The 27114-nt window shown below is 41.4% G+C and overlaps 1 protein-coding gene across 8 annotated transcripts in view; it reads left to right on the forward strand.

Annotated features, from left to right (window-relative positions):
* Positions 1–27114, forward strand: part of THRB (thyroid hormone receptor beta) — a 374142-nt gene that overhangs the window by 252294 nt on the left and 94734 nt on the right. For all 8 annotated transcript variants that reach the window (XM_012435513.3, XM_064378613.1, XM_012435514.3 and 5 more), the window contains exon 3: positions 8908–8970. In XM_012435513.3, the coding sequence (XP_012290936.1) occupies positions 8949–8970 (22 nt within the window). In that variant the 5' untranslated portion in view covers positions 8908–8948. The remainder of the gene's footprint in view (positions 1–8907; positions 8971–27114) is intronic.

Below are 27114 nucleotides of genomic sequence, written 5' to 3' on the forward strand. Positions count from 1 at the left end.
GCCACAAGAGTCGCCCTGGCGACCCGTGGAGCTCCTCCACTGGGAATCTCGTGGTCCGTGAGCAACTAATATTCGTCTGAAAGTGTGGCGTCCTCTCGTTCTTTGCGCTTTCACTGGGAGGTACGTGCCCGAGCTGCTAATCATCAGCCATCTTGGATCTCTCTCCTGCAGTCTTAATGTTTTATTTTCACATTCTTGTTTGTTGTTTTTCATGCATGTATCTCAGTGAGTCACCTAACCACAATTATATATTCTGGCATCTGGTGATTCTGCATGATACCCTCATTCATTCCTTGGGAATTAATTCCCCTGACATGATAAATGTGTTTCCAGTCTGACGTTCGACACACACACACACACACACACACACACACACGCCTTTAGTTTCCAGTCCGTTCAACACACACACACACACACACACACGAGTCTTTAGTTTCCAGTCCGTTCATCTCACACACACACACACACACTCGGGTCTTTAGTTTCCAGTCTGTTCATCACACACACACACACACACACACGCCTTTCTTTAGCAGGGAGAAGTTACCCTACTCTCCACCAGGTGTCAGTAGAGTCAGTTTTAACAGCATGCTTTGGCTAAAGGGGCATCTGTGGACGTTGTTTTTCCTGCTATGTCAGGCGTTTCCTCAAACTACCTCTGGGCTGTCCTCCTATGAGGCTATCTTCCATATCTGAGGAGTGTTCAGAGATGATAGTCCACCTGTAGAGAAAGATAGCTATAAGGAAACTGCACTATCAAAAGCAGGTGGCCAAGTTTGTCCTTTCAGGTGGGTCTCATAAAACTTTTACTGCCTGTTTTCTTCTTTACTTTTCTATCACTATGTTATTTGGCTTAAAAGTGCTCCATGTTTCACTCAGTGTGACAATAAATTAGATGTGGTTGACGCTTTTAGATTTGCAGGGGGCTTCGTTTAAGGCCCACTCCACTTCTACCACTGCTGACCTAGTCCTCAGCACAGAATCAGATTTCACTCTGCTTGTAGCCCCAGAACCCGGCATAGAAAAGTGTAGAATACTACCATGGATTAAGTGCGCTCCTGACTCAGCATCCCATATGTAAATGGTGGGGCCGATGCTCTTTGCAACATTCCATGGCGACTTTGCCTGGGAGAGAGGTGGAAAAGGAGCGGGAAAGGGGAAGAGAGACAAGAGGTGATGATTTGGCCTGGATGTCGACTAAAATAAAGAGTAGAGGAAACCCTAGAATAAGATTGTTGAACTTCAATTGAGATAGTGGGTGAAGCGGAAGTAATAGTGAAGTCTTTTACTAAGAACAAAAAGAAATATCAGCAACAGCAAATTAAGTTCAGTTTCAACCACAGACCCCAGTTGCATTATCTCCCTCCCTGAAAGCAAAACACTTACAGAAACTGCATGAAAATCTGAAATGAAAAGTATAGCTTTGCCATTCAACGGTCATTTGCTAATGTCTGTTAGGTGGGGCCTGAGTCTCCTGCCACACCCAGTGGAGAAATCCTGACTGCCTCCCCCTGCAAGAGGGGACCCACCTGGGCGATGGGACAGACAGAGCTAGTTTCCCACATTTTTACTAGCTCACAGTCTTATGTTCCTCTTTAGCCTCATCATGCCCAGTCTAACTATGCTAGCTTTTAATATTTTTTCTCTTACTGACTTTTTGATACTACATTTCCAAATAGGGTTAATTTTACTGAATACAAAAGGTGGATCACAGGGATGTATGATTTGAAAACATGTCACCTCTGTTCTTCTATTTGAGTTCTTAACTGATTCCTATCATGAGAAATTCAACTTTTATTTATTCACTTCACTGGGTCCTAGATTTAATATTAAAATGCAAAGGCCTCAGGGAAGGACAACTGGGGCAGCACTTAGGATGCTATTGACTAGGGAACAAATTTATTTCTGTGTCCAAACTTTCTTACGCCCCATAACAAGGTTAAATGAACATGCAAGGTAACCTTGAAAGGAAAAAACTTTTTTCACAAAAGGTAAAATTCAGCCTTGCAAGAGGAGAATGGCAGGTAAAGGAGAGGCAATTCCACCTCCTTTTAATCTTGGTAATGGCAGCCTCTGGGCAGGTGGGCTCTGTATTGTTGATGAGTCTAAACGACCTAAGAGAGACTTAACGTTAGACCAGGCAAGAGCTTCAGTTCCCCATGCCTTAGGGATGATCGGGGCTGGCCAGGAGATGAGGAGATTATAATAATAATGCCTATAATGATAAAGAAGTCTCCCAATACCTTACATTTGTGTCCTACTTTTAAATTTACAGGCACTTTTCAATTCCCTTGATCCTCAGCATACCCTGGGAGGGCAGGAATTGTGGTTTCTCTTTACAGATTAGACTTGGAGAGTTAAAGGAACCTGTTCGTGATCCCCAAACTCCTAAACTGAGACCCAAAGCCAGCTGCAATGATGCCCAGTCCGGAGACTTTCCTCCATACCTGGGATTGGACTCGTTCTTTAAAATATTTCCCAAATGCCAGGGTCAAAGGTTTGATGTATATCTCTCCCTCTCCTCCTATGAGGGGAAGAGGAAAAGAAGGGGCAACTCCACTTTACCCCAGAGAGATCCTCAACCTCACTGCCCTCCTAGCGTGGGGTGCAGCCCATCTGGGGGGACAGCTGTTTGCATTTATCCAGCTGTGCTTCCAGATGCCACAGACAGAGCCATGGAAAGGCTCTAGTGGGGACAGGGTGGGCTGAGGGGCTCAACCCTATCCTATGAACTCCGGCAGTGCCCAGCACCCCACAATACCATACACACTTCACAAAAATAGTTACTTGCTACCTAAACACAACTTCAGGACACATCCCCAAGCTACACCCCCGTCTCATGGCAACTTCTTGGGAAATCTAGAGCATTCACTGATTCTGCATCTGGTCACATATGCTCAATGCCAGGTGAGAAGATGGATATGTGCTTCTCTGAGGGCCTTTCCAGTTTCAATAGTCTCAGGCTAGGGTATGTAATAACATAACACTCAGGGGTCTAATCTTTTAAAAATGAACCAAGAGAATTGCTAATGAAGGTTCCCCAACCCAGTCAGTCATGGCTTCCTCGGGCTGCCCATGCAGCACCTGCTGAACTATTAATAGATGAACGCTGTTAAATCTCATCTTCTGATACGTCAGGCTGCAGGGCATTCTGCTACCCTTCCTCCTGAGAGAGCCAAGAAGGAACACTAAGGAAGACAGTTTGAAAAGGCCACGAACTGCCCTCCTCTGAAAAGGTTGACGATGAGCTGTGAGGGGAAGCATGTTTTGATCAGGGCACAGGCTGGATAAACAATGACTCACCAGGTCTACATGGAAAGATTTTTTCAAGGGGCAAATTTTACAGATGCCCCTTCAGTGCTGTAGTTTCGATACGGAGAAACAAAACACATGGGAACAAAGGCGTGTGGTCAGGGCAAGCGCGCTGGAGTTCTACAAGACGGAGTTGAGGTGTTCTCGCGGGCACTGGTCTAGCCTTGTGACCTTGAATGCTGAGACAGGAAAGTATTAGGTTGGTGCAAAAGCGAAAGCAATTAGAAGATGGCAAAAACCACAATTGCTTTTGCACCAATCGAATAGCAATGATCCAACTCAAAGAGGTGCCACCAAAGGGTGAGCCTCCCGAGCAGGCCTCCTCCTCCCTGCAGCAGGGCTGCCTTTCTCACACCAGATCACAGCCTGAAGACCTTCCATGGCTCCCCATTTCCCACAGGATAGAGCCCAACTTCCACAGCAACTCTCCCAACACCCTTCGCCATCTGGCCTCAAACTGCACTTGCAGTGTCACTCATGGTCACTTCCTGCCCCACTCCTACAGTCACACACCCTGTGCTCTTTCGGTGCTTCTGAGCCATGCTTTTCATCCCCTACCTGGAAAAAAAAAAGTCCCAGCTCATTTTTCCAAAGCCAAACTCAAATATCACCACTGGGTTTCCTCATACAGGTGTAATCAATCACACTGTCTTCAGTAGCTTCACACACGTCTTTTATCCCTCTTGTTCAGCTCTTCTGCCCCTGAGTTACAGGTTGGTTCTTCACCTAAGCCTTGCAGGACTGGGCTCCGTAATTCATCTTGAATGATCTAAAGCCTCAGTTGGTGTTTAATGGAGTTAATGAGGCAGCCCTAGATCAGATCCTTGGGTTGATGGATTTCTCTTCAGTCTCCAGCCTTGTTTTTTAGAAACCCATCTTCCACTCACAAAGAAATCTACTGCTTATAGGTTCTCTCCTGTTTGCTCCCAACCAAAAATAGCTCTTGTGTCTCCTTTTCATTCCATTCACTAGATCACATTTACATCAACTTTTATTTTTTCCAGGTATATATTTTCAGAGGGTTCACGTATACTTTATACATGCAAAACCTATTCACAGATGCCATATTAAGCTTTGGCTACAGATTTTGAGCATTCTTAAAATGCAGATAGCTAATGGAAAAGATGTAAGTTGATGTAAATGTGATCTAGTGAATAGAATGAAAAGGAGACACGAGTGCTATTTCTGGTTGAGAGCAAAGAGAAGAGGACCTACTAGAAGTAGATTCCTTTGTGGGTGGAAGATGGTTTCTAAAAACAAGCCTGGAGGCTGAAGAGAAATCTATCAACCCAAGTATCTGGTCTAGGGCTGCCCCATTAACCCCAGAAATGTAGCCTGTAGTAGCTGGGCACTGTGGACAGGCTATAGTGTTGTCTTTGGACAAAACCTATTTACTAAGTGTTGATAATGATTCCATTTACTTTTCAATTTCAGATAATTCAATAACAACTTCCCTATCATTTGTATTTTTGAAAAATTAACACGTTTTGTGTGTTTGAGAGGCGATGCCTGCTTTTCTACTCTTCCAATGAGTGGAATGAGCTTTATTTAAGGGACATAGCACTGGGCTGAGAACGGGAGGACTGGCAGAAGAAGACTCCACCTGCATGGTTCTCAGCACCACCCCTTGGCACATGGCATCTGTGACTTTTATTTTTAGCTGTTCTTTCCCAACCAGCTAATAAAATGGATTGTAAAATCCATGAGGGCAGAGAGCCTCCCATCTTAACCTATCTGCATCCACAGTGTTTATCCCAGTGTTAAATGCCAATATCACATTCCTCACAAGTCTTGTTTCTACCTTCTAAATGTCACTTGAACACCAAGCCCTCCCACCATCTCCACTACCTCCACTCAAGTTCCAACAGCTTTTTCTCTCTTCTGGACCTGCCATGGCCTGACCAGTCTGCTCTCCACCCACCAGCTGCTATAAAGCTTTAAAAACACACATTGGGTCATATCACTGCCCTGCTTAAAACCTGTGTAATGTAAAGGAACCACCCAGTTTTTCTGTATGAGGCTCATTCCTTGCAGAGTAGTCCATGGGCCTTAGGAGCACAAGGATGAGAACAAAGAGCTAAATCATAACCTGGGGAGAGGTCTATTTAAAAGAAGGCCTAAAGGCCTGGGGTCACCTCCACTCAAAATCCTCCCCAAATAAGCACAAGTAGAAACAACCTTTCCTTCTCTCGTGGCCCCAGTCTACTCTGAAGAGACAGGTAAGGTGAAGCCTGTATATATTTTTGCATTTTTTTGGTGTCATTCTCTCCCTCTGTCAGTTTAGAAGCTGGTTGTGGACAGGCCACAATGTTGTCTTTGAACAAAACCTAGGGCATTGCCTGAACAGAGTAGCTTCAACTAAGGCCTCGCGATAACCAAACAAATGAATGACCCGTGTCAAAGGAATATTCTCCACTTGGGTAGCCCTTGACTAGAAGACTACATGGAATGACATTTTTCCCTTTTCCTGGTGCTGAGCTGTTGAAGCAGTTAAAGGACCATCAACTTTGAAGGACCGTGGTACACAGACCCTCACTGGATCTAATTGAAAACGCTTCCCTGACCAGAGAGCAACAGGTTATGTTTTAATGAATGACGCACAAGTGCTAGGTGTCAATCCTTCATTAGCATAGCCACCCCTTTCTAACCCATCAACACTTTGACCCTTCCTCCTCACTGACCTACAAAGCCCTTCGCTGTGCTGTTTCCTTCCTGGAAGTAAAGAGACTCAGCTTGCTTTACTTTTAAGTTCTTTTGAACTTTGTTTTCTCCTTTGATCCCGTGATTTGCTGGTGAGCTCCAGGCCTCTGCCACGGCTATGGAAAGGACCGTCTTGGGATTCCCCTCCTCAGTACAAAGCACTTCACCGACACCCACCGTGTAAGATAGGAGACCAGGAAAGGAGGCCCCGGGACACCTGCCTCCCCTGGGGGATTGTTAGAAGCTTTACTGGAATTACATTGAAAACTCTAGAGCTCATTGAAGGAAAATGGTACTAAATACTAAATAGTACCAAAGTACTATAGTAACACTAGTATACTATTAATGCTATAGTAATAGTATTAGTAATACTATTTCTATGATATTGTAATAGTAACACTAAAATACGCAAGTACTAAATTATACTATGGTTGAAGGAAATAGTACAAAACAGAAAAATTAGTTCCAAATTTTGTGATGATAATGCTATTTTAAAAGTCTTAATAAGATTTCAGATATTTTCCCTGTTCCTAGATACTTTCTGCTTCACAGACAATAATTTTCTGTAGTTCATATACCTATTCAATTGGAATCTTGAAAGTGAAGGTATTTTCAACTGATGATATCATAAGGACATAACTGGGATTTTATAGTGTCACCTTCAAGACAAAACTATGCCAACACATTTGTATTCATGTTGTATTTTAATACAGGTATTATCAGTCAGGATTCTTTTGGTTGCAAATGACAGAAACCTGAGTCAAACCAGCTTATTGTAAAAAGGGTAATATTTTACTGAGGGCATCCAAGGAAGGATTGAGTAGCCAAACCCTTGGAGGGGCAGGAGGGAACACAGCTGGGCCTCAGGAAGAGCCAAGAGACACCACAGCTTTCTCCTTCAACTTCAGGCTCTCTGTGAGAGTCAGACGGATCCTCTCTCTCACCTTCAGATGGACTTTTTCCAGGGGGCTGAGAGACATGGTCTTAGTTTTAGAGTTTTAACTTCTGATCAATTCTGCCCCTAGAGAGGAACTCTCTCTCCCTCACTCCCTCTCTTTCTTTCATCCTGAAAAATCATCTTATTAGTCCACCTCAGGTCTTGAGCCAGTTTGGCCAGTGGTGGGGGGGCACTGTGGTGGGGCACAGTCCAAGCCAAGTTCCTTCACCTCTTTAGAGTATTCAGGAGTGGTAGCACATAAAAACATGGCAGCTTCCGTGGGTTGGGAGGGGGAGGTTAATGGCAGCGCAGTTTCTAAGAGGAGCAACAGAGTCAGGGCCCGCAATACTGTAGGTACCACCTGTACTCTCACCTATGGCATCTCAGAACCTGGCGCCTCTCACTCAGAACACTGCTGGAATGGTGAATGAGGATGGGACAGAGAGGACTTGTGGTGGTGACGCTTGATGACCTAATCAGAGGCAAGAAGGCATTTTCCTAGCAGTTAATACTCATCCCCTTCATCAGCTGCCAATTTGGCAGCTTACACTATCTCAACTTCATTCATCTTATTTTATTTAGTCGTTTAACATATATTATTGAGTATCTGTTACGTATCTGACATGTTCTGTGTAGAAGATATAAACATGAGAAAGACAGTCTCTGCCATAAAGAGATTACAGTGTGGTGGGAAAGGCAGCCATGTAAACATGTAATTTTCACAGAATGGGAAAAGAAATATATGATCAAGGTTTGAAGTCATTGCTGCAGCATTATATGTGGAGACAGAGAATGAATGGCCATATATAAATCTATGTTATAAACGTAATCCACACCCTTCCTCTGTCTCCTCCTTCTTCTCCAACCAGTGATTTAACAAGATTGTTCCTGCCTTTCACGTGCACAGTTCACTATAGATTACCCAGCACTTCCACTCGCACAATCTTCAAACCTCAGAAACACCGACCTTGTGAAATAAGTAGGACAAGTATTAGTTTCCTCATCTTACACGGAAGAAATTATGTTTCCAGTGCTTTGAAATTACTTCTCCTGATCCCACAGCTAGTAGTACATTATAACGTTGGACCTCGAGCCCATGCCTCAGGCTTCAGTGCTATTTCTAAGCCAGCATGCTACCACCTTGTACCACTGGCTGCAGAACACACTCCAGAAAAGGAAATCTAATCCTAATCTGTCCCCAGCAATATGCTGAAGGGCTCTGACCCAAGTTCATCACCTGCCAGCATCTGTGTCATCCGTCTGTGCACAGCCTTCCTCGGCATTCTTCCCTGGGTCAGTGCACCTCTGGTCACTGATGTGCACTGGGCCTCCATTCCCTGCCTGAGGGCCGAGTCTCTCTGTTTCTCTTGGATCTCATTAAGGTAGTGGTGAGGGAGGGAGTTCAGTTCTGATGAGGACAAATCACAAATGGGCAGATGAGAATATGGATTCAGTTCTCTAGGGCAGTGTGCCTATGACTTTAAAGTGCACATGAACCACCTGGGGATCTTGCCCAAATGCAGACTCTGAATGAGGGGGTACCCAAATTTTCTATTTCTCACAAGCTGTCAGGCAGTGCTGAGACTGCTGGCCCACAGACTACACCTTGAGAAGCAAGATCTAGATTAAAGATGCTAATACATCTTAGCCACTCCTGGGAAAAACAGCAAATCAGTGGGGTGGTAGCTTTCTTAAAAAGCTGAGATGGAAAAATGTGACCTTGAAAAAAAATTTGTATTTAAAACATGTTTATAGAAGGAACCTTGAGATGAAAATTAAGAGGTCTTCTAAATTTCCACATATCCCTTAGCCCACCTATGCTTCAATGTCCCCAGTTCTGAGTTGAGAGTAACAAATCTTGCTTCAAGGTAGTTAATGCGTATGATATTGTTTGGAACAAAACCATTTTGGAAAATGCAGATTGTAATCTGTGATTTTGTTGTATTTTTTCTTTGCAGGAGATGTCAGTGAAAAGGGGGATCCAGATGATGACTAACCTATGACTCCCAACAGTATGACAGGTACCTTTTTTTTTTTTACATTTTCCTTGTGCGTCTCCATTTTTGTTCCATCTAAAGTGAAATTATGGGTTCTTAAAGAATAACCTGCAAGTTTTAGCAACCATTATTTCCAACCCAATAACTGTCATTAAATCCTATGAATACATCCTTACAAATATACTTCCATGTTCTTCTGATATTTATAAGATGCATCCTCATCAGAAAGGTGATGGAGAGGAAACAACTATTCACAATAAAAAAATTCATTTTTAGCCATCCTTTAGCCATCACATACTATGTTTACTATTTTCTCTCTCTCTTTTTTTTTTTTTTTTTTTTTTTTTGAGACAGGGTCTTGCTCTATCACCCAGGCTGGAGTGCAGTGGTGCACTACAGCCTCAACCTCCCAGGGGGCTCAAGTGATCCTCCCACATCAGCCTCCCAAAGTGCTTGGATTTACAGGAGTGAGTCATTGCACCCAGTGTATGTTTATTCCTTACAGTCATTCTGATTAATATAACAAGTGGCTCTGCATACTCTGTGACCACAGAGTCCATGTATCTTTCCAAAAGTTGTCTGTTTATTCTGTTCAGCAGTAGAGTCAGAATGGAATATGATTAGGTCATGTAAGGGACAAGTGAGTTATAAAACTCTTAGCAAGGGTCAAAGGAGAGACACAATGACTCCCGGAGAAATATAAGGTTGGAATAGTGCAAATTCTTTGTGCAATTTATAGGGTGATGGTTGTATACTGAAAGGTGCCAGAGAACAAACCAATAACACTAGTGATGGCAAAGGTTGGGTAAAAGGAAAAATAAGTAAACAGAGCTGGATAACTCTGGTTCTCTCTAAAGGGAAGCCATCCCCCCACTCTAAGCAATCACTGACAAAAGGGGATGAAGCTCCATGTGTCCAGAGATTTCAAATTTTCAAGAGAAGTTGGAAATTCAGATTACAGATGAAATATCCAAATTTTTTAGATGTTAGCAATTAACACATAAAATCTTATAGACTTAGGACTCAGTTGAAATATGTCTGCTGACTGGAATCAACCCAGGAGCTGTCAGTATACGACCTCGGCTATATACCTTCCAGCCTAGCAGCAAGCCCACCACTGTCCTTTGTGTTACCATGGCAGCAGGGCAGGTCCCCATAGACCTCTGTGTGTCGAGGATGCAGCCTGACCTTTGATTATCTATTCATGTCACCTCCCCACTTTATGATGACCTAAACATGCAGGACAATTGCTCCAAGAACTTATTCTCCAGCAGACCTGAGAAACTGAAGCAACTGGAAGTTGCCGCTCAGCCTTCTGAAAGTTTGGAAGCCTCCCAATGACCATAAACTTTCTCTCTCTCAACATCATTGCCCAGCCTCTCTACCCACCCATACTGGAGTCCCTGATATAGCAAAAATATGGAGTGCCTGGGCAAACCACAATGATTCACACCTGTAGGAGGAGAGGGCATTGGAATCGCATATTTCTTGTTTCACATTAACGGGCACCAAAGCACACCCACTCCCACATCTATCCACTGCTAACTAGGTCAAATTCTCTGCCACTAAAATTGCACTCCTTCTATATCACAAACAAACGCGTTCAACCTTAGCTACAGCCTCAATGTTTCTGCTGGGATGCATGGGAATCCAGTCAGAAGGAGCGATGGCATAAGTCTTTGCAGGCACACGCAGGTGTGAGCGCACAGGTACCATGTCGCAGGTAGCCGCCCTGCAAAATGGAGGGACAGTGTTCCTTTCTGATAAAGGACAGTGTGAGAGCAGGTGCTATGAGGATGACTCTCTACTCCATGATAATTTGCTCACCTGAAAAAGTGTCCAAAGACCTAGACTCAAAGAACATACCCTAAGACATACGAAATGGCAAAAGGTGGTTTAAAAGTAGGTAATTAAATGGTCTTTGCTTGCTGTGGGGATTAGTTCTAGGTAGGGCACAGTTCATCTAGGTAGAGTGACCATTCATTCCAGCCCCTCTGGATCAGGGGCTGATCATTTTTGTTGTTGTCGTAAAGGGCCAGTGAATAAATATTTCTGGCTTTGCAACCCATACAGTGTCACAATTACTCAATTCTGCCATTGTAGCGCAAAAAGGCATAGACTATATGTAAATAAATAGACTTCTCGGTGCTTTAGTAGAAATTTGTTTATAAAACAGGCAGCAGATCAGCTTTGGCCCATAGTTTGTGGACCCTTGTTCTAGAATCCACGGTGGTCCAGGCAGTTCCCTTCTAGCTACAAACCATCTCATTACTGAGCAGAACCCCTACATCTAAGTCAGCTTGAGGGTTGAGCTCAGAATCTAGGCCCAATGCTAGACAGTTCTAGGGTAAGCCAGCTTTGATGCCCATCTTGCGGAAGCTGGGATGCTTTCCTCACAGACTGAGCCAGAACCCCAGCTGCCTCCTAGTGGTAGAGGGAGTTTTCACTTCTGGCATTTGCTTCATAGTGAAGAAACTATTGTAGTTCTGTTTTCAAAAGAAATCTACTCTATACACATATAGGTACAGTATATGTTAGGGGCTCAGATGAGAAAATCATTACTTTATATGCCCTTGTTTGTGTATGAGATAAAACAATGTTCTTTTCCTTCTTTCTATTGCAGTGGGCTCAGGGTAGTGTTTTCAGAAACCCAAAAGAAGGCCGTAATGAAGTTGTAGGCTGTCAGAACTAAGTGCTTGCTCTAGGAACATAAGGGCCAAATATACCTATTTTTTCCTTTGAAAAGCATAATAGGTAATATTACTGCTATTCAATACAGGAAATCAATTAAACCCTTATGAAAAGAAAACCATTTTTTAAATGATCAGTAGTTAATATTTAATGTTTTCCCAAAACAGAACGGGCCAGCATTTTCAGATAAAGAAGGCATGTTTTTGTAGGCTCTTTCAACCACAATGTATATTAAATTTATGTGCTTTGCACTAACTCGAATGAATAATTGTTTATTTTTTGAGGTTACTTAATATCAGCTACAGTAGAGTCAGGTTTTGCCAAAATTTTCTCACTGCTTTACGCCACCTAATTTGAAATTAGGACTGTATGAAATTATTCACTGAAAAATATGATTCCTTCCAACCTCGGCAGAAACAAGAAAAGAAATACAATTCTTAAAGAAGAAAGTACCTTACTACAATATTTTATTAGTCTAGAACTAAGCATCACTTCCTAGAAAATCTGAGGGAAATTCTACTGACATTGACGATAATATAATGAGCTCTATTTTGAATAAAACCATCATCCACAGTGTAGGGAAATTTGTTCTAAGGTATGAGTACCTAAAATGTTAAATATCAAAGTTAGAAGCTTTTGGCCTTGACTGAACAGGAAACCAGGAATTCAAACTGTGCTGGAAGAAGCAGAAACAAGGACCTGTTATGTTTGCGCTGAACTTGGCTATATGAAAGTAGGATATGGCATAAAGCTGGCAAAGTATTTTATGTTTTTGTTGAAACTGGGCCTTCAGTAATTTAAAGTCACTCTATTATGACTCCTTTAGTGTGAATAATATATTCCCTGTTCAGCGATTTAACTCAGACTTCTTTGTGACTTGCTTGCTTGTTTAACTTCTCTACTGTGGGAAGATATTTTCTTTGTCAAGGCATTATTATTGAGTATCCCTCAGTAGCAGGGAAGGGGTGCTTGCCAAGATAGATAGGAGCTTTCAGATGTTACCCCAATATTTTTCTCCATGTGATCTTTGTACTATTTCTTGTCAACTTGCTTTGGGAGGGGCTCATTTGTTAAGCAAAATTGAGAACAACATAGGTTTTTTTTTTAATTTCCCTTACAACTCCTGAGGTTGAGCATTGTTTATGTGTTTATTCGCCACTTGCAATTCTGCATCTGTAACTTGTTTATATTTAGTGTCCATTTGCCGACTGTAGTTTTTGTCTTTTTCTCATTACTTTAGAACGTGTTTATGTGTTATGGATATTTGAGCTCTATTTTGGATAAAACCATGATCAACAGCATAGGGGATTTCGTGCTAAGATGTGAATATGCTAAATGTTAAATACGAAAGTTAGAGGCTTCTTTTGCTAAGTTAACTAAGCAAGTCACTTAATCTCCCGAGATCTTGAATTCTTTATCTATTAAGTGAGAAAGTGAAACCAATTCATCTTCAACCCCAGTTCCCCTTCCACTTCTAAAATTTGAATATTTATAAATCACATTTTCATAAAGTAAGGCATATACATGTTGATGGTTGGGTATAAAGAAAAAGTGAACACTAAAGCAATTCATTTTGTCTTTTGAGACTATCCTACTGAACAAGTTTTTCAGAGTCAAACAAAACATTAAAGTTGGGAAAACTCGGCATTTTATTGTGAAGCCCATGTCATTTTTCAAAGGTGGACCTTCAGGTGTACCTTAGGTTTTTCAACTGCTTCTTAATGGCCATTTCTTCCTTCAGAAATAGAATCACAGTGGTGCATATGTCCTACAACCTATGCAGAATAGCTTTTCATGGTGTCAGAATGTTACTGACGACAAAATAATGATATCACTCAAAAATAACTAATGTTAACAATGTACATATTGTTAACTTTTCCTGTTGTCAAATATGCTTCCTCAAAGGGATTTTGTTCATGGCTACTTAGTAATTCATCATATGTTGATATAGTCTCTGATTGTCAGGCTATTAACATAATATTCTTATAAATAATACATGATGAATACATATTTATTACATATATATTGACATGATGAATATATAATGAACTGCCTTCTACATAATTTGGCATCTTTCTGATAATTTCCTCAGGATAAGCTCTACTATGTTAAAGGAAATGATGGGTCGAAGGGACTGAACACCTTTAAGTTAGCCTATTTTTTTGTTTTTGAGGAGGTAATTTATTAGGCAAAATTGTATCAAGCCTTTCAAAACTTTATATTTTTTTATTTATTATAGATTTGACTGTATACCCCCTACCACCACACACATACACACATATACACACACACACTGATTGGTGACTCAGACTTCACCTTTTGTAACTTAACCTGTTTGTTTAACTTTTCTATTGTGGTATTTGTCTTTTTTTATGATTTAGATATTAGAGAATTAATTCATTTTCTACAATAAACAATATAGATTATTTTTCAATTTAATACATATCTCTTCTTTTCGTTTATGGCAATATTTAACCTTTATAAATTTTTCTTCTTTTGAAATAATTTTATACTTACAGAAAAGTTGCAAAATTAATATAAGGAATTCCAAGCCATCCTTTACCCAAAGTCTTACAATGTTAACATTTTATTACATTTGCTTTGATCTTCTTTCTCTCTCTTTTTTTTTCTTTAATTTATTTATTTTACTTTAGGTGCATACTATATCTGGCATTTTTCTCCATGTTACCCCTCTCCACCCCCCATTGTCTCTCCCCTACCCTCCACAACTGTCCCCTCTGTGTGATGCTCCTCTCCCTGAGTCCACATGTTCTCGTTGTTCAACACCCACCTATGAGTGAGAACATACAGGGCTTGGTTTTCTGTTCTTGGGTCATTTTGCTGAGAATGATGGTTTCTAGGTTCATCCAAGTCCCTACAAAGGACACGAACTCATCATTTTTTATGGCTGCATAGTATTCCATGGTGTATATGTACCACATTTTCTTTGTCCAGTCTATCATTAATGGGCATTTGGGTTGATTCCAGGTCTTTGCTATTTTACACAGGGCTGCAATGAACATACGTGTGCATGTGTCTTTATAGTAGAATGATTTATAGTTCTTTGGGTATATACCCAATAGTGGGATTGCTGGGTCAAATGGAATTTCTATTTCTAGATTCTTGAGAAATTGCCACAATCTTCCACAATGGTTGGACTAATTTACACTCCCACCAACTGTGTAAGGGTGTTCCTATTTCTCCACATCCTCTCCAGCATCTGTTGTCTCCCGATTTTTTAATGATTGCCATTCTAACTGGCGTGAGATGATATCTCAGTGTGGTTTTGATTTGCATTTCTCTAATGACCAGTGATGATGAGCATTTTTTCATATTTTTTTGGCCTCATATATGTCCTCTTTTGAAAAGTGTCTGTTCATATCCTTCACTCACTTTTGAATGGGTTTGTTTGTTTTTTTCTTGTATATCTGTTTTAGTTCTTTGTAGATTCTGGATATTAGCCTTTTGTCAGATGGGTAGATTGCAAAAATTTTTTCCCATTTTGTTGGTTGCCGATTCACTCTAATCATGGTTTCTTTTGCTGAACAGAAGCTCTGGAGTTTAATTAGATCCCATTTGTCTATCCTGGCTTTTATTGCCATTGCTTTTGATGTTTTAGTCATGAAGTCTTTGCCTATGCCTACATCCTGGATGGTTTTGCCTACGTTTTCTTCTAGTGTTTTTATGGTGTTAGGTTTTATGTTTAAATCTCTGATTATCTGGAGTTAATTTTAGTGTAAGGTGACAGGTAGGGGTCCAGTTTCTGCTTTCTGCACATCGCTAGCCAGTTTTTCCAACACCATTTATTAAACATGGAGTCCTTTCCCCATTGCTTGTTTTTGCTGAGTTCGTCAGAGATCAGATGGTTGTAGATATGTGGTGTTTCTTCTGGGATCTCTGTTCTGCCCCATTGGTCTATGTCTCTGTTTTGGTACCAGTACCATGCTTTTTTGATTACTGTAGCCTTGTAGTATAGTTTGAAGTCTGGCAGTGTGATGCCTCCAGCTTCGTTCTTTTTGCTTAGGATTGTCTTGGCTATGCAGGGTCTCTTGTGATTCCATGTGAAGTTTAAAGTGGTTTTTTCCAGTTCTGTGAAGAAGGTCATTGGTAGCTTGATGGGGATAGCATTGAATCTATAGATTACTTTGGGCAGTATGGCCATTTTCACAATATTGATTCTTCCTAACCATGAGCATGGAATGTTTCTCCATCTGTTTGTGTCCTCTCTTATTTCGTTGAGCAGTGGTTTCTAGTTCTCCTTGAAGAGGTCCTTTACGTTCCTTGTTAGTTGTATTCCTAGGTATTTTATTCTCTTTGTAGCAATTGTGAATGGGTGTTCACTCTTGATTTGGCTCTCTGTTTGTCCGTTATTGGTATATAGGAATGCTAGTGATTTTTGTACATTGATTTTGTATCTGAGACCTTGCTGAAGTTGCTTATCAGTTTGAGAAGATTTTGGGCCGAGACGATGGGGTCTTCTAGATATACAATCATGTCATTTGCAAATAGAGACAATTTGACTTCCTCCTTTCCTAATCAAATACCTTTTATTTCTTTTCCTTGCCTGATTGCTCTGGCTAGAATTTCCAATACTACGTTGAATAGGAGTGGTGAGAGAGGGCATCCTTGTCTAGTGCCTGATTTCAAAGGGAATTCTTCCAGCTTTTGCCCGTTCAGTATGATACTGGCTGTAGGTTTGTCATATATAGCTTTTATCATTTTATGATACGTTCCATCAATACCTAGTTTATTGAGAGTTTTTAGAATGAAGGGCTGTTGAATTTTATTGAAGGCCTTCTCTGCATATATTGAGATGATCATGTGGTTTTTGTCTTTGGTTCTATTTATGTGATGGATTACATTTATGGATTTGCGTATGTTGAACCAGCCTTGCATCCCCAGGAGGAAGCCTACTTGGTCGTAATGGATAAGCTTCTTGATGTGCTGTTGCAATCTGTTTGCCAGTATTTTATTGAAGATTTTTGCATCGATGTTCATCATGGATATTGGCCTGAAGTTTTCTTTTTTAGTTGAGTCTCTGCCTGGTTTTAGTATCAGGATGATGTTGGTCTCATAAAATGAGTTAGGGAGGATTCCCTGTTTTTGTATTGTTTGGAATAGTTTCAGAAGGAACAGTACCAGCTCCTCTTTGTACATCTGATAGAATTCGGCTGTGAATCCCTCTGGTCCTGGACTTTTTTTGGTTGATAGGCTATTGATTGCTGCCTCTACTTCAGTCCTTGTTATTGGTCTATTCAGGGTTTCAGCTTCCTCCTGGTTTAGTCTTGGTAGAGTACAAGTGTCTAGGAATTTATCCATTTCTTCCTGGTTTACTGGTTTATGTGAGTAGAGCTGTTTGTAGTAATCTCTGATGGTAGTTTGTATTTCTGTGGGATCAGTGGTGATATCCCCTTTATCATTTTTTATTGCATCTATTTGATTCTTCTCCCTTTTCTTTTTTATTAATCTGGCTAGTGGTCTGTCTATTTTGTTGATCTTTTCAAAAAACCAGCTCCTGGGATTTATTGATTTTTTGAAGGGTTTTTTGTGTCTCTATCTCCTTCAGTTCTGCTCTGATCTTAGTTATCACTTGTCTTCTGCTAGCTTTTGAGTTTTTTTTGATCTTCTTCCTCTAGTTCTTTCAATTATGATGATAGGGTGTTGATTTTAGATCTTTCTTCTCTTCTCTGGTGGGCATTTATTGCTATAAATTTCCCTCTTGATACTGCTTTAAAGGCGTCTCAGAGATTCTAGTAAGTTGTGTCTTCATTCTGTTTGGTTTCAAAGAACATCTTTATTTCTGCCTTCATTTCATTGTTTATCCAATCAACATTCAGAAGCAAGTTGTTCAGTTTCCAAGTGATTGTGCGAGTTTGAGTGTGTTTCTTGATCCTGAGTTCTAGTCTGATTGTGCTGTGGTCTGATAGACTGTTTGTTATGATTTCTGTTCTTTTCCATTTGCTGAGGAGTGATTTGCCTCCAATGATGTGGTCAATTTTAGAGTAAGTGCAATGTGGTGCTGAGAAAAATGTATATTCTGTGGATTTGGGGTGGAGCGTTCTCTTTATGTCTATTAGATCCGCTTGGTCCAACTCTGCATTCAAGTCCTGGATATCCTTGTTAATTTTCTGTCTCGTTGATCTGTCTCATATTGATAGTGGGGTATTGAAGTCTCCCACTATTATTGCATGGGAGTCTAAATCTCGTTTTAGGTCATTAAGAACTTGCTTTATGTATCTGGGTGCTCCTGTGTTGGGGGTGTATATATTTAGGATAGTTAGCTCTTCCTGTTGGATTGATCCTTTTACATTATGTAATGTCCTTCTTTGTCTCTTTTGATCTTTGTTGGTTTGAAATCCATTTTATCAGAGACTAGGATTACAACCCCTGCTTTTTCTTTGTTCACCATTTGCTTGGTAAATCTTCTTCCATCCCTTTATTTTGAATCTATATGTGTCTTTGTATATGAGATGGGTTTCTTGACTACAACACACCTATGAGTTCTGACTTTTTATCCAGTTTTCCAGTCTGTGTCTTTTGATTGGGGCGTTTAGGTCATTTACATTCAATGTTAATATTGTTATATGTTAATTTGAACCTGCTGTTTTGTTACTGGATGGTTTTCTTTCCCATTAGTTGACTCATTTTCTTCATTGCATTTTTGGTCTTCGCCAACTGGTTTGCTTTTGCAGTGACTGGTACTTGTTCCTTTCCATGCTTAGTGTTTCTTTCAGGAGATCTTGTAGGGCAGGTCTGGTGGTGACAAAATCTCTCAATAATTGCTTGTCCGTAAAGGATTTTATTTCTCCTTCACTCATGAAGCTTAGTTTGGCTGGATATGAGATTCTGGGTTTAAAGTTCTTTTCTTTAAGGATGTTGAATATTGGACCCCACTCTCTTCTGGCTTGTAGAGTTTCTGCCGAGAGATCTGCTGTGAGTCTGATTGGCTTCCCTCTGTGGGTGACCTGACCTTTCTCTCTGGCTGCCCTTAGCATTTTTTCCTTCATTTTGACCCTGGTGAATCTGACGATTATGTGCCTTGGGGTTGCTCTTCTTGAGGAATATCTTTATGGAGTTCTCTGTATTTCTTGAATTTGAAATTTGGACTGCCTTTCTAGGCTTGGGAAGTTCTCCTGGATAATATCCTGGAGTGTGTTTTCCAGCTTGGATTCATTCTCCCCGTCATGTTCAGGTACACCGATCAAACGTAGATTAGGTTTTTTCACATAATCCCATATTTCTTGGAGGCTTTGTTCATTTCTTTTCACTCTTTTTTCTCTTGTCTTGCCTTCTGTTTTTATTTCATTGAGTTGATCTTCAATATCTGATATCCTTTCTTCTGCTTGATTGATTCAGATATTAAAACTTGTGTTTGCTTCACGTAGTTCTCGTGCTGTGTTCTTCAACTCCATCAAGTCATTTATGTTCTTCTCTAAGCTGGTTATTCTAGTTAGCATTTCGTCTAACCTTTTTTCATGGTTTTTGGTTTCTTTGCATTGAGTTAGAACGTGTTCCTTTAGCTCTGAAAAGTTTGTTATCATCCACCTTCTGAATCCTGTTTCCGTCAATTCTTCGCTCTCCTCCTCTGTCAAGTTGTGATCCTGTGTTGTTGAGGAGTTGTGATCCCTTGACGGAGAAGAAGTGTTCTGGTCTTTGATGGTTTCACCTTTTTTGTGCTGTTTTTTCCCATCTTTGTGGATTTACCTGGCTGTGGTGTCAGAGAGCTGCTTGATGAGGTCGCTTGTCTGCCTGTCGGGGCGCTACTGGGTTTCTAGAGACTCCTACGGGTTACTGGGGAAGCTTCCTGTGTCTTTTTTGTTTATATTGGGAGATTAGGCCCGCCTCTTCCGCTGACCTGTAGGCGCTGCTGGGTTGTCAAGAATGCCGGCCCATTGCTACGTAGGCTTCCTGTGTTTTTTGTTAAAACATGTAGCCCAGTCCCACCCCTCTAATGGTTGGTTGTGCCCTTCCTCCACTGCGCTGGATCATTCAGGGTTCATCTCAGACTGTGGCACTGGCTACACAACCCACTACAGTCAGAGCTTCAGCCCTCTGGGGTTTGTGGGGGAGGGTAGGGACCCGCCCAGCTGCACCTGGCAGTCTCCCCCTTTCAGCTTTCTCTCTCTCTGGTCATGGGGTAGGGACCCGCCCAGCTGCACCTGGCAGTCTCCCCCTTTCAGCTTTCTCTCTCTCTGGTCATGGGGTAGGGGCCACCCAGCTGCTCCCGCTTACAGCTCCCTCTCTCTCCGGGCAGGGGGAGGGGGTGATAGCTCAGTCTGCAGACTCTTATTCAACTCCGCACTTGTAATTCCCAGTGCTTGACTGGCAAAGATCCCCTGTTCTGTGTATTGCTGAGGCTTTGGGGGAAGCACTGTATCTGGACCGGAGCGCCAGAGGTAGAGCCTCTGACTCGCTGGTCAGATGCATTTCTGGGTGAAGCAGCACCCTTCCCCGCCTCGGTCTGCCCTGAGTGGGCTTTGCTCACCCTCGGACCAGACCCGTTGAAATGCACCTGGTACCTTGGTTGGAGCTAGGAGATCTCTGAGTTTCTGCGTCTCTCTCTCTGGGTGTTGTGCACTGGAGTTGTGTCTAATCCACCATCTTGGATCCTCAATCCCTTTCTCTTTCTATCACTTTCTAATTTTTAGTTCAAACCATTTACAAATAAATTGTAAATATGGTTCCACAGCATTTTGGGACATAGAAAAGCTTTTAGTTTATGTATAGTGAGTTCTACTGAGGTGTCATTTTATGATTTATTTCTTTGTTGTCAAGCTTAGAAATGTCTGCTGATAAGTACTGAGGTACAGACCTCAATGGGATCTTGGGAATGTGTTAGCACTTTTATTTCAACATGTAGTTTTATTTTAATTTAATGCAGGAACGACTTGCTTAAGCTTGAAGATTTTTCTCTCACACACTTACCTTTTGACAACACTCTCACATACTAAGCTTTGTGCATCAACCACTCACACCAAGTGGTGAGCCACTGAGGGAAGGGAAGGGCAGACCTGATTGGTGGAGGTCCTTCTGTCCCTTCTCCCAAAGTCAGGACAGCCAATCCCCGGTCCTTCGGACTGGTTACAGCTGCAAATGAATGAATAACAGAAGCCAAAAGAGAGCAGCCGTGAAGAGTGCCAACCTGACGCTCACTCCCCTTCCCACAGTGCTGTAGAGCTGGGAGGCTTTAGATAGATGGACATACTCCTGACATAGCCATTCTGAAGGGAAATCTGGAGGCTCATTGCACTTTCTCCTGAATTCCTGTTTCCCCAGATGTGACCAAAAATAAAATATGGCCTTGGATTCCACACAGCCGTCTATGCGCATTACAAAAACGTTGCCGTGAATAGTTTGGCAGAGAGAAAAATAGCCCAGATAGCTAGTTCTACTGTTGGCTAAGCTTTGGTTTTATTTCCTGGGTATTTAACCACACAATGTGATGGGGACCTTTTTGCTCCTCCCTCTGCATGCTGTTACTTCTAAAAGGAATAAAAATCTCACTGCAAGTAGGCTAGAAAGGAAGCATCGGTCTTCCCCCAAATACCTTGAGGGCAGAAGGGAGACTATTACACACATCACACAGAAAGTCTTTAAATTCATGCTAAGACTTCTCTCCCGCAGATCCATGCCTCACAGGAACTGCTGAAACCTCACATCCTCTTCTCCCTCTCTCCCCAGAGGCTAAGGCCCTGATGTTTCTGCTTCACACACTGCCTTCCCTCCCCACTGCAGTCAGGAGTCTGGCCCCTTCTCTCCCCTCCCTCTTCTCCCCACTACTACCCCCACCTTCAAGATTGTGAGCTCCTTCTCTTCACTTCCTCGATATGTATCTCCTTTTAAAACCCCACTCAGCAAAATAAACAGATCTTCCTTGGGACCCCACTCACCTCGGAAAGCAAAGGAAGGGAAAACCATAAGTATTTGTCATCTTACTTTTTTCTCCTGTCCCACACAAATTGGTAGAAGAGGATGAAAATCATTCCACGGCATCCATCCAGACTAGGGAAGAGAGGAGGCCAGCATCTCAGTCCATAGTTTCTCCGGTTTCTACCATAATAAGCAGCAAATCAAGAGACCACCAGAAAGAACTTCTGTGCAGCTAATGCATCACCTTTTTCTTTAAAACAAGAGTAAATGCACCTTTTTTCCTCAGAAAACAGAAGGAATGGTAACTCTTCATGCGGTAAAACTAAGCAAAAGATGCCCTATAGTCTACCGGAAGAAGGACTGGTCTTCCTGTGCTCTGACTGTCTCTGTCCTCCTCCCATCCCTCCTTTTAACTTCCTGAACTTCTCTTGGAAGAGAAACTTACTACAGAAAAGTAGGGAGCTTTCTGAAAGAGACCAGATTCATAAAATCTCACCAAATCCAGTCAGGTTAGTGAAAACCTTCCCTCAAATCTCCCAGCAACTCTGGACAATTACTTCTAGAATAACTGCAGTTTCCAAATTTGAGCTGCAGTTAGGTAAACAGGAAGTTGAAATGTCAAAAGGACAAGACTTTATAAAGAGTAGAAGATGGGAGCAGAAGAGTGAAAAAAAAAAATTCTTCCTCAGCAACTCCTGTATTCTTCCTAGCAGGCGCCCTTTGCAATGTTGGTTTCTTCTCCTACCCCAACCCCGAGGAACATAAACCCCATTCCACCACCACAGTCATCATCACACCAACCTCCACTACAGTCATTGCCCCAACATCATCACCCCATTACCCCCACCATCACCAGTTTTATAAATTCATCCCAGGCTCTTGCAAGCCCTGCTGTAACCAAGAGCTGCCCAGCACATCTCTACCTGATTTTCTTCCTAACAGTCACAAATAACAACTGTAACATAACAAGCTTCTGTTACGCGAGGATGTATCTTCCTCTCTATTCTCCTAAATGCCACTAAAGTCCACAGCAGTTGCACATATACAGGTGCAAATCCCTTCAAAAAAAATTTCCCAACAAGAATTTGGTTTATAATGACTATATTGTATTATTTTGTTTGCAGTGAGCCAAGAGTTATTTTTATATGGCACCACCACCTGCCACCATTGCCATCTGAAAAGTTGAAAAGTCCCAGGCTCTTGTTTTATCCGTCTTTGCTTTTCTTTCAAGTCTTGGCTATGATGACATTCTCGCTGTGGAATTTGGCTGTGTTGTAAAAAGGAAACTAGAGTGGAGCGCCAATTCCCTAAGCCTGCAGAGTGCACATCCTTTCTCGTCTTGGTGCTGTAACTGAACTGAGTCATTTTCTCTGAGCCATAGTTCACACATTAGCAGGCTAAAGCCAGTGTGGTGAAGTGTCTTGCCCAGGGTCATCACAGCAGACTGTTGAGTATTTGGACCATCAGTTCCCAAAGACTGGGAAACTGTGGGCTAAATGACTTCAGTGGTGATTATGTTTCTTTTTTTTTTTTTTAACCTTGACTGAGTTCTTTGTCTTTATCATACTAACATTCACACTGAATTTCCATGAAACATGTATTAAGCATTCTTTCTTCTCCATTTTAGTAAGCTGAGACCAAATTAATAAAATCTCACCAAATTTTGTCAGTTTAGCAAAAACCTCCCTCAAAACTCCTAGGGATTCAGACAACTGCTTCTAGAACAACTTCAGTTTCCAAAATGGTAGCCAGGCGACCAGAAATTTGATCCCTCTCTTTGGAAGAGGACCTAACAGTTGTCCTGCTCAGACTTGGCTGCACATTAGAATCCCTCCGAGAGCTTTCTTTTTGAGACAGGTTCTTAATCTGTGGCCCAGGCTGGAGTGCAGTGGCGTGATCTCAGCTCATTGCAATCTCTACCTTCCAGGCTCAGGTGATTCTCGCATCTCAGCTATAGGAACTCACCACCACACCCAGCTAATTTTTGTATTTTTTTGTGGAGATGGGGATTTGCCACGTTGCCCAGGCTGGTCTCAAACTCCTGGGTTCAACTGATCCATCCCCCTCAGGCTCCCAAAGTGCTAGAATTACAGGCATGAACCACCTCGCCTGGCCACTCTGGGAGCTTTTTAAAGTCTTGATGTCCATAACATTCTAGACCAGTTTAATAGTAATCTCCAGGTGGGGGCCCAAGATTCAGCATTCTTTTAAAACTGTCCAGGTAATTCTAAAGTACAACCCAGCGGGACACAGTGGTTCTCAACCCTGCTGCCTATTACAAGTCACCTGGGGATCTGTTAAAAAAAAATACCAGTGTCTGTGCCCCACCCCTAGAGATTCCAATAAACTGGTCTAAGGTGAAACCTCTGGTAGCTTTGTTTTTTTAACTCCTCAAGTGATTCTACTATGCATCCTGTGTTAAGAGCCATTGTTCTCAAACTTGGTGGTAGTATCAGAATCACTGGGAAATTTAGTTCAGAAAGAAAAAAAGTTCTAGCCGACCGTCTTACCTAGTGACAAATGCCTTGGCTTTTTTGTGCCTAATTAGCTCCCCAGGTGATTCTGATGCACACAGAAGTTTGAGAATCACTGATGTAGAGGGTGTTCGCCTCGCCCCAGAAAATGTTAGTTTGGGCATCTGAGTACAAAAAAAAAAATCTAAAATATTACCCTTTAATCTATGCCTAACCTGACCAAGGGTGGGCAAATTGAAATGTAATTAGTGTTGCTCTACTCCCCTAGTGATGATTGTGTGGGTGTCTGTTGTTACTTTCACCCATAAATGACATACTCATGGTTCCTGAAACCATGTTTTTGACCAGCGGACATCAGCATCTTCACTTATCCAAATGGCTCATCCAAACAGCAAACTCTCCAGCTCAAATGATCACAAAGTCCTTCAGGCCTAAACTTTAAGGGCAGCATTTTTCTTTTCTTTCTTTCTTTCTTTCTTTCTTTTTTTTTTTTTTTTTTTTTGAGACAGAGTTTTTCTCTTGTTGTCCAAGCTGGAATGCAATGGCATGGTCTTGGCTCACAGAAACCTCAACCTCCCAGGTTCAAGTGATTCTCCTGCCTCAGCCTCCCAAGTAGCTAGAATTAGAGGTGCCTGCCACCAAGACCACCTAATTTTTGTATTTTTAGTAGAGACGAAGTTTCACCATGTTGTCCAGGCTAGTCTCAAACTTCTGACCTCAAGTGATCCACCTGCCTCGCCCTCCCAAAGTGCTGGGATTACAGGTATAAGCCACAGCACCCAAAGACCAGCATTTTTCATTGAAGAAATGGAACAATCATGAAGAAATTGTTTCTCTATCCACAAATGATTTTATAGGCATCGAGCTTAGAGTGCTATTTTGGGGGGTTTTGTTGTTGTTGTTGTTGTTGTTGTTGTTTTGAGACAGGGTCTCACTCTGTCACCCAGGCTGAAGTGCAGTGGTATAATCAAGGCTCACTGCAGCCTCAGCCTCCTGAGGAGACCTCCCAGGCTCAGTTGATCCTCCCACCTTAGCCTCATGAGTAGCTGGGACCACTGGCACACACCACCACACTCAGCTAAATTTTTTTTTGTATTTTTTGCAGAGGCAGGCTTTCACCATGTTGACCAGGCTGGTCTTAAATTCCTGGGCTCAAGCAATCTGCCCACCTTGGCCTCTCAAAGTGTTTGAATTACGGGCATAAGCCACCATGCCTGACCTTAGAATGATATTCTATGCTTCTTTGATGTATTTTTTTATATGTATGGTGCTTTTGGTTGTGGGAGGAGGTATTTATTTATTATTTTTAATTTTTTTAAATAAATTAAAGAACTTCCATTTTAGGGTCTGAAGAGAATATAGCACTGTGGTGAGCAGTCCCCATAGGATTATCATTCTCAGCCTGATCAACATGTTTAACTCACTTGGGAAATCTTAAAATTCCCAATGCTGAAAATGCTGAACTTTTCTCAAAGGATTGTGGTGAAAATGTAAGACATATAAATCACTTAACACAAAGTCTGGAACACTGGAGCACAACATACAACAGCCATGATGAGGGAGCACCTGGCACATAGTAGTTGCTCACTAACTTCATTTGTTGCGAGAAAACAGCCAATAGGATTATCATCCTACAGTGGAAAAAAAACAGGTGTAAATAAGCATTTGCACTTTTTTTTTTTTTTTTTTTGAGACAGAATATTGCTGTTTTGCCCAGGCTGGAGTGTAGTGGTGCAATCTCGGCTCACTGCTTGTGGTTTCAAAAGATTCTCCTGCCTCAGCCTCCCGAGTAGCTGGGATTACAGGCACCCACCACCACACCCGCTAATTTTTGTATTTTTAGTAGAGATGGGATTTTACTATGTTGGCCAGGCTGGTCTCAAACTCCTAACCTTGTGATTCACCTGTCTTAGCCTGGGATTACAGGCATGAGCCACCACACACAGCCCCAAGTGTTTGTGCTTTTTTAAGAAGTGTGTTTTGCAGCTAAGCTTAAATGTCTATAGCTTTGCCTAGCCCACTCCCATAATTCATGTCTCCTCACCGGTGTCACATTCAAATTTAGCACCCTAGCTTGAATTTTCGAAAAGAATTTTCTGTACAGCTAAGGACTTTTCTTTTTCCTAAAAAAATAAGAGAGAGACAAAAGATTTCTTTGTTATTCTTTATTATTTTATGGAAATACATTTTTAATGAAGTAGTAATCTAAACATAAAATTTGAAGCAAACAATTCAGGCAAAAGGAAGTAGATAGTTTTTTATACAATCTCTTCCTTTCTGCAATCCCTGATAAAATATGCATCTTTAAACATGTGTTGCTATGATTATTATTGTTGCTTAATTTTTTAACAGGCATCAGTTCTTAGGCCAGCCAAGGCAAGGGACCACACCACACAGTGTTTTCCTGAATGCCAGCGTCCTGCAGGATGTAGGACTTAGCATGATGCAAACACATCATGTAGGAAGTGATAGCAGAAAATGGGAGGGGATACGTATCTTCCCACTATTGCCAATAAAAAAGTGTTTAAAAGCACTAGCTTCCCATAATCCAATTTCATCTTACTTGCACAGTATCAAATTGTGATTTTCAACTTTTATTTTTTTTTTTTTGCCAAGATCCTCTTGTTATTTTCTCCTGATACACACCTCCCTTAAACCCCACATTTTCAAACATTTTACCTGCCAAACCACTTTTATAAAGTAATAGCATTCATTGTCTGGTTTTTAATCATCAAAGACATTTAATTACTAATCTGATGTTTTTAGTGAGCAGGATGAAATGATCAATATTCCCATAATATACAGATGTATAGAAAAGTTTCTGTATCTTTTCCAAAACTCTGAAGGCATTTTTCATGGAAGTGTCATAGACTGCCTTGAATTACTGTACAGTTCCCCTTGGGCCTTTTCAAACTTTTTAAATGACTCATAGTTTCCTCTGATACTGCTCTTATAGACCTCAGGTTAGAGACATTTGAATAAGAAAATTCTGAATATTCTTGTTCCCCAATTTTCTGAACTCTAAGTAGGAATTGCATTCTTATATTATTTAAATATTATATTAATATCATACATCTTGTAATATTTAAATATTATTTTAATATCTTAATGTTATAAGTGTGTAATTCCTACT

The sequence above is a fragment of the Aotus nancymaae genome, unplaced genomic scaffold (assembly GCF_030222135.1).
Source record: "Aotus nancymaae isolate 86718 unplaced genomic scaffold, 86718_ANA_hifiasm-v0.15.2.pri h1tg000019l, whole genome shotgun sequence".
NCBI lineage: Eukaryota > Metazoa > Chordata > Mammalia > Primates > Aotidae > Aotus > Aotus nancymaae.